General features: G+C 40.2%; 1 protein-coding gene across 4 annotated transcripts in view; it reads left to right on the forward strand.

The window, feature by feature from the left end:
- The first annotated feature begins 504 nt into the window (after positions 1 to 504).
- Kdm3 (Lysine demethylase 3) overlaps positions 505 to 12,553 on the forward strand; it is a 286,147-nt gene continuing 274,098 nt past the window's right edge. For all 4 annotated transcript variants that reach the window (XM_077417084.1, XM_077417086.1, XM_077417087.1 and 1 more), the window contains exon 1: positions 505 to 742. In XM_077417084.1, the coding sequence (XP_077273210.1) occupies positions 587 to 742 (156 nt within the window). In that variant the 5' untranslated portion in view covers positions 505 to 586. The remainder of the gene's footprint in view (positions 743 to 12,553) is intronic.

Below are 12,553 nucleotides of genomic sequence, written 5' to 3' on the forward strand. Positions count from 1 at the left end.
CGAGAATTGCGAGAAACAGGAGCAAGGAGTGGCTGTGCGGAGCGTGAGGAAGGAGAGAGAGAGAGAGAGAGAGAGAGAGAGAGAGAGAGAGAGCGGCGGCACAGCGAGGGGACCGGGGAAGGGAAGAAGGATAACACACGAGTGACCGGCCGTCGCCTCATGGCCCTTCGCGATCTCGGGCGGGAAGAGATCGGCCGCGGTGTGGTGCTTCGTGCCGTCGAGGAATAGTGATCGTTTGTGACAGGGTTCCCCCGCGCGGTGTGCTCGGTGCGGTGCGTGCGCCCGTTGTTGTGTTTCTTTTCTTTTCGGGGGCGAGGCACGCTCCTCGGAGGATAGAAGGAAAAACCAGGTCGGCGTCAGGGGGCCGGGGCCGGGGCCGGGGACGGGAGAGTGAAGTGAGCCGAGTGAGCGAGCGAAAGAAAGAGAGAAAGAGAGTGAGAGAAGACGGAAGAGGAGCGGGAACGGTGGGGGCGGGAGACTGGGGGCGCGGGGGAGGGGGGACGCGCGAGGGAAAGGGTGACTGGCGGACTCGGCTGTGGCGATCCGAAGTCGCGGATTCGGCACGCCGCGGTTTACCGAACGTAATATGGCGTACAAGTTTCGCGAGGAGATCGTGGGAAAGAGGTTTCTCTCGGTGAGTGGTTTCACCAAGCTGAAGGTGAATAAGATTGGTGAGTGGGGTTGGCGTGCGGGGGTGATACGTGCCGCCAGTCACAGGGATAACGGCTGTCATGATCTCCAGGTGAGTTATTGTGCCTAAACTTGTAACGTTTTCTTTCGTTTCGTCCGCGCGCGGTTTACGTTCCTTAGAAAGCGGAGGCGCGAGCCCGCCGCGCTCTCGTTTCAGGTGTGTCGTTTACCGCATATAGTTCGTAATACGCGGGTCGATTGTCGGTCACCGCAACCTGGCGTCGCGCCGCGCCGTTTGTGTTTACATCGCGGTGTGCTGCGAGCTGCCGACCCTTCGTGCGAATATTCCGAGGGTGTGCGCGTACGTACGTGTATATATTTACGTGTACGCGCGCTCGCCACCTCTCGACGATCGCCAACTCGACGATCTGCCGAAACAGGCGTATTTTTGGAACGGTAGTGCGTGAATTCCAAGTAATAATAGCTCTATTCCCCAAAAACGCGGCCCGTTTCGGTAGTCACCTCGACGGCGACATGATGTCGCGAGGGATAAAAATCGGAAAATTCTATCATTAGACGTCACGCGATTGTGCCACACTTTCAATATTTTATGGTTATCGAGTCACTTTTGTGCGATATTTACAATTACGTTCCGTTTGCACAGTTCAGTCAGAGTGATAATTATACAATTGCGAAATGTTTTTGTAATGCCGGATTACGAGTTGCGCTTTCCGAAACGATGCAACAACATATATATATATGCTGCATTATTTGAAACAAAATCCTCGTTGCGAGCAATTCGTAGTTGCGAATGTTATTCGATACGCAAAATGTGAATCATTAATCACGAATATGCGCAAAATCATCAGTCAAGTCGTTTCGAGTTTCGTGAAAAGATTGGAGTGGAGTAACGGTCGATCCGTAGTGCAGATGCATATTTCTGAGAAACCTGTGACTCTTTTATAAATATTTGCGATCAATATATTTTTGTTGTGTCTCGGCACAAGACGGATAAATTGAATAAAGCAGGGCGACGTGACGGTTTTTTGGAATTTACATACGTATCTTTTTAATGCAGAGATTATACAGATCTTTTTATTTTCTAAGGATTCGTCGAAGGTCGTATATGTATTTTGAACGGTGAACGTATATTTGTTCGAATATTTTATAAGCACGATAAGCTTGACACACATTACTAGTTCCTATATTAATATTTCTATTATTAACAGAATTTATATCAATCATGCAATTGCATGTTATTTATACAATTACGTATTATCTATCATACGTATATCTATTTCGACGTACATCAAACACACATGAATCGCAGTTACGCTTGATTTGGGAGGGAAACGAAGCTTGTTGTTTGCATTGCATTTTTATGTTAGTACTTTATGAATACTGAAAACTTATGATTATACGATTATGTCACATCCGAGGTTGGTTTTACTATACTGAATCGCAACATCTCTGCCAATGGTTCAATCGTAAATCCTAAGTGCCATTTTAAAAATTAGATCGCTTTTCTGTCATAAAAATCGTTGAAGCGTTGTAACGCACAGATCGCGTCGTGTCTTTGAATACCCAATCACATTTTGACGTTAAACAAAACGATATAAATTCGAAGAATTGGCTTGATATAATTGTGTGCCTAAGTTTATCTTGTCAAGGGGGTCTTTCCCTTTCTTTCAAGTCAAGTCATAACTATTTCAGTTTTTGAGGACATTGCCAACTCACATATCAACGCTGTTTGCACACACATACACGCGACATATAGTGTAAGTACATGTTTCGCGTTGCTTGGCCGGTAATATTTGCCAATTTATACCACGTGGCCAAAGACCGCGATTATTATGTCGGTCGGACGTAAAATCTCGGAAAATCTTGGTGTCTCGCCGGTCGCTTTTTGCATTCGTTTCGCGACGTCAAAGTCATAATGCTCGTTTTCGAGCCGAGTAAAAATTGCATCTTCGAAAAATCATCGTCACGGTTTCGTTACGCGATGAATCGAATTTCGGTGCGCTCGGACATACACGCGCGCGCGCGCGAAATTAATTCGACGAAGCAATACTTATCTCTTATGTAATAAAAGAAGCAGTTGTCCTCGGGTATCATTTATTGGCCAATGAAACAGTCATCTCGATGACGATAAGAATATTAGCTCACCTACGTCATAATTATTGAGAGGTTTTCGCAAAGAAGAACGCTGCGAGTTTCAGATATGATATTTTGGTGGGGAAACGTTATATTACGCTTTGAGAATATTGATAATTATTATGAGAAATATAACAATATGTTTTATATAGAAATATATTAATTATATAATATATATTTATATATATATAATTATTATATAATTTCTTTTTATTAATATATTATAAAATGTTGTATTAATATTATATATTAAGGGATATAAGACCTAAATTTCTCTGTATTCTGCCAAAATATCACTTCTGAACAAGTCTTATTTTGAATTATGCGTTGCGTACAATATAAATTTGATAATCTCCATTAGCGATATATTTAATAACAAGCTCATATTAATAACAGCATTTTCGTCGTTAATAAACAAAATGATATTTCATGAAAAATCACCTCGTAACAGTACCACTTTATTAGTATTACTAAAATGTTTTATATTCCAAAAGCAATTTCGCAAAATTTAACACTGATAAATCTTGAGTACTTAATATATTAAATAACATTCCACTTGCACACACACAAATTAACATTCCTATATTGTCTCTCACGGTTTGAGCATTCTTCTTAAATTACATCATTCATCCAGTCCAACACTGGACTGTCAGTCGCGATGCGGTCAATCGATCTCCGACACTCGGAGTTAATAATACCAGTATTTATTCGCGGCACTTATTAACAGTTCGCCCGGTTTCAACTGTCATTAATGGCCCTCGCGGCGTCTGCGAATTTATCGCGTCGTCAAGGAGCATCCGGGCGCCTCCCGGAGTGAGTTCAGTTGACATCTGTTTAGTATTTGACGCTCTAAAGGGTCAACGACTACAAACGTCATCAGGTATTCCGGGGTCATCGCCGCCGCGGCCGCCGGGTCTCTCAGGCGGCCTATTTTTCGGTTTTTCAGTCTCAAAAAGTGCTCTTGTGCTCCTCGGCTCGCAGAAAACGTGTCGATGAACTTGGCTAATAACAGAGCTCTTGGCTCTTTGCCGGAGGTGAAAGTTATCTACAGAGAAGAAACACGAGATAGAGAAAGAAAGATAAAATTATTGTTTCTTTTTTTATCTTTCTCTCTTTTTTCTTACCGCACGCGTATCGATAGTGTCGACGATAAAGAGAAGCACCTTGAAGTATTGACGAGTCGTTGAAATATCGAACGCGTAGAAAATAGATGTTTTATCGATATAAGGGCGTGCTCGTCACCTTGAAATTTCTCTACGCTAACTTTTATAGATGTGAAATGATGCATAGCTCGTACACTATAAATCGCAGTCCGAGATGACAATGAAATACGAGACATATTATATATTTATGCACAACTACGTAAAAATTATTATTTATCCTAATCATCGATTTGATTAAAAATCGTAGTTCGAGAGAATTTATGCGTTTCAAAATATTTATATGAGATTTCTTTTCTTATACACATATGCATTAAGAAACGCAAGATATTCTTTGAGTAACTTTGCAGAAACTGCAAATAACGTTTGTAGTGAAATATTGTAATTAACTGTGATTTTTATCCAAGTATCGGGAACGTATGTTCTGTAATTTTCTCTTAATTATTTTTCGAAATTTACACTATTATCTTGTGTGCGTGTGTGTGAGCAACCTTTGGAAAGATGTCTATTTCAGGATAACTGGTTTCCTCGATTCGAGAATATGCATTATAGCCAAGATTTTTCATACGTAATTCTTCCCATTGTTTCAATGCCGCTTTCGCGGCGCACCTGCCGCGACCCCGAAGAAGCACCGTTATACTCGGTGCACGAAATATACACGAAGCGCCTCGAGCCTCGAGGGAGACTGCGAGGTAATGCGGTGACGCAGTGTGGTTGGAAGGTGCATTGGCCAGTAAAAAAATTTCGAGTACGGCGAATCGGTCAGCTAGGGATCACGAGTGAAAGAGGAGGGGGGGGGGGAACCTGTTGCAAGGATCGGAGAGATGGTACCCCCGAATTATCGAGGACCGGCGATCGTGCTACAAACCCTGAAATTTGCGGTTCGCGAAACCGCGAACCGCCCGGCCGCCGCGGCCGCGTATACCCAACACTTTCGCATAATTTGTATAGCGGGGCGATGTTTTGTTGCTGTCGAAAATTGCGGGCGAAATTCCGGGTCAAACCTGACGGGGGTGTCCGTAAATTCGCGAGCGACGATAAGCACTCTCGCACGTGCGAAACAGGTCCCGGCGAATTTCCAGGAGGTTTATTTTCGAATGCGGTAGTTACCCTGTAGTCTTGAATCGTTGCGAATCCCCAACGAGATATGCAAACGAGATTTCTTTCTGATTTTCGGATAGATCTCGCCTTCGATATAAACAACAACGAATGCGCGTCGCTCGTATGCATCGCGCGTAAGCCTGATTACGCGTATCACTGCGTATAAGTGCTGTACGAAGACTTTTTTACGTTACGAAAAGTTATTTTTTTTATTAGTGCGCGTTGCGTTATCTTATCTTATCGGAAAGAAAGTCATGGTCATGACGTCCGTAACAAACGTCGTATCGTTTTAATAGCCTGACGTTTGCATTTCTTTACTTTCCTCATACGAAGACCTCAGTTATGAACAGATTGCAAGTTTACAATAACAGCAAGAACGGATCAAGTCCTTTTGTTACTATATTTCTGTCAGAAAAAATTACATTCTCTTCTCTAGAAAATCGAATTTGTAATTTCGATAAATATATGTGTTATATTTATCTTGAGAAAGATATTCTCTTGTATTTTTGGTAAAAAGAGTCATGGACGTTAAAGATTGATTCTTCGACAATTGAAATTAATTTAAAGCGAACAAGTTATTTTAAACTGTGTGAAAAATAAAAAGTATTCTTTGTATAGCAACATCTTTTATAATAGCTTTTTACGCAAAATTAATCTAATTAATTTAATTAAATTTATTTTTAATAACGCACGTTTCGTTCATTTAATTTCGTAGTTGTGACTTTGCGACAACCTGACATTTACTATAGCATTTTCTCAGAAGTGTTAGATTTTTTACTGTTTTTATTTGTCGCCGATGATATAACTTTAATGACGGATAGGATATAAACATCTGTGTGTTTCAAATATGCGCAGAAAATTCAATTATGTAAGCGGACACTTTTGAGGACATCTCTTGTGGGACATGATTTTATAAAAACAATCTCTCAGAGACGTTAATTAAAATTCCCCAATTATGAAAATAACGCTCGCCGCCACCGATAGGCAGTCTGGCTAAGTTTAGCTATGTTTTTTTTTCTTTCTTTTGACGATCTATGTTTAGCAGTCGCGGCATCCAATTAAAGCTTTTGGGATTTTGTGTATTACTGGCGTGGACAGACGTGCAACTATGGGGCTTATCAGATCGCTGTCAGATTAATAAGATATTCCTTTGTTCGATAATGATCTTGATATGCAGATTGTAATAGTTCATTTCGAAATTCATGTATAGATGCTGTCACGATAAAACGTGGATGCGATTATTTTACTACTTTTTTTTGTTATTTATTTCTCTATTTTGAAATTTCTTGCAAAATGTCTTGTTGAAATACGCTTTTGTAATTTAAAATTAGTACAAGATATATATAGAATTCCATAAATTTGTAAAATAACTAGGCTAGAAAAATAAAGTATTGCGTTTCTAAAATAGAGAGAAACTAAAAATACACCGCCATGTTTCTCACTCGTTACGTAAGTCATACTACTTTGAGTATAAATTGGCAGACAGAAATAGCGACGGCAGGAATAAACGGGAAGAGGCACCTTGCTCTTTTCGGTAACGTTGAAGGATCGATGGTTGTTGGCTCGTCTTTTTGCAAATTGGCGAAATCGATATTGCGCTGTCGCGAAATGACGGTCTCTGCCCGAAGGTATTCTTACGTGCGTTACTGCGAAATCGCTTCCGCGAGCATCCGGGTTTCTCCTTGCACTTCGCTGCGCATATACGATGATTATTATTCGCGTTGAATTAGATCGCGGCTCGAAACGCATCGGTGCGATCGGTCGCGAATGATTTCACGTAATCGTGAAACATGACGGTTCTTTGTGCGCCGCGTATTCGCCTTAAAAGCTTCAAACAACAAAGGGACAACAGATGCGTTGCGTTGCTGTGCAACGCGGCAAATCATTTGCATGGCACCATACATGTTCGCATCACCAGGCGTTATTTTTTAATCCCGCAATTTGTCCGTCTACCGCGTCATACAATTAGACACAGTCGATGAGTTTTCCGCGGACCACAGTTGCATAATATACGCGGTCTGTGCGCGCCTTCTGACAAATGATCGGTGTCTTCATTTCTCGCCTAATCACTGGCAGCGTCTCGCGATCTACGCCGAAACGCGTCGACGTCAAAATTGCCGAGATTGAGCGACGTCTGCGTGCATGATCAATTGGCAGAGGACTAGGTCAAATCGTGTCACTATCATATTGCTATACAGATCACGGAGAATTGTTGATATTTTTATAAAAATAAGATTCGTATTAAGAGGATATAAATGTTTGATTCTCGTTTTACGTTGTAGTATAATTCATAGATTCCATTAATATTTTTTATAAAATTCTACAAACAAAAGAACTTATTTAGCACGATGATACTACATAGCATTTATTTATTGTTGGTAAATATCGATTGTCTTTCTCTCTTTTCTTATTTTATTTGTACGATTTTTTGATAAAATATGCTTCACATTTCATTTTGTAATTAAATCCAGTATCAATAATCTATGTAATAAAATTCCATACATGTATAATATTAAGCAAAAATTGTTTATGTCTAAGTATTGTAAAATAAAATGAGATGGAGAAATCAGTGACTGACGCATAGAAAGCAGACTTACTCTAGATTTTAGCTAGAAATCAAGTGGCTCATATCAGACAATATTGTATGTAATACGTCAATTTATATACGTATAATTAAGATAAATGACGTTCATATAATTGGCATTTGACGTAAAGTATAATTTTATTAAAAAGCCGATTTGATCGAGAGTTTTCACTTAATTGTATTAATTAAAAGCTCAAAAATAATTGCGCAAAAATTTTTTTTACCAATTGAATGAATAGATGGAATGTCAGATCCATGATGGAAAAAGATTATCGTTATATAAGTAATAAAGGGAGTTACAATTTATTTTCGTTTTAATTAAATATTATTCTACATTAAAGTGCAATAAAATCATTATATATATATATATATATATATATATATATATTATATATTGATATGATAAATGGCACATTTTGCGCGCATAGCTTCAATTCTCGAGACGTGGAGCTGTTGCGTGAGTTGTTTTTGTGCTGATATTCACGTCCACAAACGTGATAACTATGAAACTTTAAATGATTCCTCGAAATGTCGCACGTGTGACGATATGTCAGTTTCTCCCAACAAATTATAATTATTTGCTATGCCGAGCTGCTGCTTGGTGTCAGGTCGCGTTATTGTATTGAGAATTCTATCGCGAGGACCCTATCGGTCGCATTCTAATATTAAAATACGAGAGCAACGGTCGCGATACCAGAAGACGCGGTTCGATGCACGCCCTACAGAATTTGCGTTATTACTGATATACACAGAATGGAACAGAGAGCTAAATACGTACTTCACGTTTGAAGAGCAAGGTCTTCTCGAAAAATAAAACGTTATAAAAATAACACATCGTAGTTATTGTTATTATTAAGGATACAAATCAACAATCTGAGAAAAGATGTGTGATAATTTAGGGAAATAATACATTATTTTTGACATGATAACAAAGATTTAAATGCTATCGAGGTAAAAAGTTTAATTTGAATTGAGAGAAGAGGAAGAGACTAAAGTAGAATTTATTACATAATGTAATATATAAATCTATCTTTTTTATGAAGAATACTTTATATGGAAAGAGATAAGTATAAAGCCACGATTAATGACAAATAAACTACTAAGAGAAAAGGAAACGGGAGAGTTTATATTTTCTTTCTTTTCTCTCTTTTTCTCTCTACTTTCGTAGGCGACTGTCTCTCCGGCAGTAGAAATATTCCGCTCGCCTATTTGTCCGTCAATATTATTACGCAACGACTCGCCCACGCTGCCTTGTGCCACTTTCTTTACTCGATGCATTCGAAATAGCACTTTAGCGGGCTTCCTACTTGATCATTCTGAAAAAACAACATTTCGCCGTGAAAAAAAACGTGTATTTTTCATTTCGCAAAAGCTGCTTTTACATGATGTTGTTGCTGTTCGATTGCACTAGCATATACAATCGGCGTTAACTTCGGTTTATAAAATTTTAAAAAATTTTTATCTAACAAAATACATACTTGTTTATTAAATCGAGCAACGTAAATTAATTCAGAATCACGCGAAGGCTATAAGTCTGAGATGCTTCAACACATTTACACACATACAACCGATATTATTGCGATTAGTCATTAGCAGAAAATCACGTGACAACTGGGCCTTAACCCTATATGCTGCCGCGTACAACGCGATGTTTTGCTGGTTTCGGTTCTTGAAAGCTCGAGCTCGAACGACAGCTTGCCCACGCGGGAACAAATGCGTCATGCTGTACGCATTTAATTATCATCCTTCCGAAGACTCGATGAGTTCACTCTGAATAACGAGGGAAAGTGATGTATATTTTTTAATTAATTCTGAATGTAATTCGTATAATTTACTCCAATTCTCTTGACACGCACATTTTCGGGATGACAGTGACGATCTCGGTGCCGCACTTGAAGAATCATGCGTTTGTCTTTGCGCGAAAGATTTAAAAGACGCAATCCTCATCCGTTTGTGAGCGCGAACCTATCTATCCGCGCCGGTGGCTCGTTGTAAACAATGACTTCGTGCTCGACCCAGATTCTAAGCCCACGTAGAAAGCGGACTCGCTTGCATAATCCTAAGTACCCCGCGCATACAGTTATATGCATTCGTTCCCTCGCGTGTCGTAGTCGGCGCAGACGGATTGCACACCTGTATATGCGTCACCTATACACCTACGCGCACTGTCTGGATCCGTACCGTTGTCGAATTGGCCGTTGAACACGACCGGGTGAAGGTACTTTGATACCAAAACGAGAAAATTTTCAGCTCTTATGATAATCTAATAATGAACAAACACTGTGCGTATTATTAGAGTTTAGAGTTAAATCAGAAAATTTTCTTCGTAAAGCTTAAATGGCCATGCATGATAAAATATCTAATTATCGGTCAATGAACACGAAGGATAGAATATTTTCTAGGCTATTTACGCGATAATATCTCATTTGACAGATTGCGCAAAATTATATGAAAGTGTAGTTATATTTCACTAGATAACGTAAAGAACGACGATGCAGAATTTCTGAGTAATATTAAAAGACAATTAAATAAAAAATAGTAAAAAAATAGTTACACTCTTATTTCTATTAGAGAATATAAAATGCAATAGAATATGTATATCAAAAAATGACAAGTCAATGTAAAATATGACAAATCAAATATATTGGATTATATTAGAATATTAGAGATGGAATATGTCGAATTATATCCAAGCGCGAACTAAATTTATTTTATTTTGAATTCAAAGTTCAGTTTCTTCAATCTATCTAATAATTTCTGTTATTATTATTATCACTGTTCTGTTTAGCTGTACTTTGCCGTTTTCTAGTGTACTCTATCATACTCGAGTATACTCTACGCGATGTACTCTGCATGCGTCTTCGCTCGTTCTGTCGATATCTAGGAGGGAAGAAGCGTTCCCGTTAGCTCAGCACTTTCACCCGGATCATCACGACCCAGATGATCGCGTTCCTCTAACGGTGCGGAGAGTCTTTTTCTCTCTTTCTCCGTCTCTCTCTCTCTCTCTCTCTCTCTCTCTCTCTCTCTCTCTTTCTTTCTCCTTGTTCCTATCCACCTCGCGAAAAACTTTTCCGCCTGGAAACTTCAAACTTCTCCATCCGAGCGGACAATGCCATGAAAATCGCGCACGGGCAACGGGCACGATTTGCAGCGTTTTCAGTTCGCGAGAGAGCGAGGAACGGAGCGTATAGCAAGCGGCGGTGAGCCGGCTCATCGGGAGGAACGGAGTGAGAGGGCCCGAGAAGAGAGCATGGACGGAAGGAGGGGGTTGAGGGGGGAACGAGCAGGAGAGACGGCCGAGAAAACAGGTTTCCTGGCGGGCCAGGCGACCAACCGCCGGCCGGAGACCCAGGTCACTCACCCAGATTCTACAAACAACCAAACACCGTCCATCCTCTGCCCGTTTTACCATCCCGTCCAACTCCATAGCGCGACGCTCCTCTTCTTCATGGCACTCCTCTCTCATCCCTCCATCACGGATCTTCTGCTTTTGCACCTCCGCGCGGGAAGCACCGCGGCGCGGCGTCTGGAAGATTCTGACAAGCGAGGCCAGCTCACCGGGGTCTTTGGCATGCATGGCGCCGCGCCGAAGACGACGCGAGACACGAGACGCGAGCTGGAGCAAGAGAAAAGAGAGATGGAGAGACAGGGGGAGAACAAGAGGGCGAGACGTATGGATATAGCTATACAGAGAAAACCCGATGACACGATGTCTACGAGACATGACCCTCTTCAAGGTTGCGACTGGTGGATTTGACTTCACGTTGATTTCTCGTGACGGCTCGTTCTCACGTGGCATTGTATTGGGACAGGTGTTGTCATGATGTTGAATTGTCAGGCTTCGACTGGCTTTGGGAAAACGGAATGTAGTCGTATCGTCCTGTCATAATATTTCTGCGTGACGCACTTGTGGTCTCATGAAAATACATTCGATATCGCATATGCAGTTTTGATGATGTTTGAGAGTTTTTAATATTAGCATAAGAAAAGCGACGCTTTTGCTTGAATTTATGATAACATATGCAGAGTGTTCCACCATTTTTTATTCTAGTCTCTGACATTCCTTGAATCTTACGAGTTAAATTTGTCTTGGAGAAAATCTTGACGAAAGACACATTTCACGCGTATCGCAATTAACTTCCAACATTTTCCACAACATATCTTTGCAATCAAGTCTTGAATTAAGTCTCTGAAAGGGTAAGATTTATTAAAATTTACATAAATCGATTTCACATTAATGAGAAACTCTATCATTAAAATTAAATTTGTGGTTCTGAAGTATATTCTATACATTGTTAGCACATTTGCATTTAAATAAAACTGACTTTGACGAAAAAAAGCATTCAAATAATACTATCAAAGACTGCTACGAATTGTCAGTTGCAAAATACGCGGGAAGTCATTTCAGGTATCGACATATAGAGAGAACGAGAGGGAGAGAGAAACAGAGAGAACTTGATCTATTGCGCGTAACTGTATGACAGAATTTAATTTCTCTTTCTGGAATCGTACAAACGAAAAGAAAGAAATTGAAATAAAAGTAATCGAAGATCTTTTGTTCCCTCGCTATTCTCTCTCTTTCTGATGTCGATCAATGTTCTATTGTGAACACCGCTGTTATGATGCGGCTCATAGTATGTCTTCTCGGATCGCGGGACGAGACGAATGAGTTGCATATAACGCAAGTGCGCGCGCGCGCGAAATTCGCTCTTTTTATATTGTTTTAGATTTCTATCAGTCTTGCGAATAATGGAGAATCCACGATACCATCGTGACATTTCGGTCGCGCGAGGTTCTGGAGCCTTTAAGTCGGCGCGAGCGCGGCTCTAGACTCGAGTATATATATATATATATATATATATATATATATATATACCAATCTAATACACGTTAGTATGGTATAGCGTATAATAACGAACGAGGG

This window comes from Temnothorax americanus, unplaced genomic scaffold (genome assembly GCF_048541705.1).
Source record: "Temnothorax americanus isolate GAGA-0224 unplaced genomic scaffold, ASM4854170v1 Scaffold47, whole genome shotgun sequence".
NCBI classification, from domain to species: domain Eukaryota; kingdom Metazoa; phylum Arthropoda; class Insecta; order Hymenoptera; family Formicidae; genus Temnothorax; species Temnothorax americanus.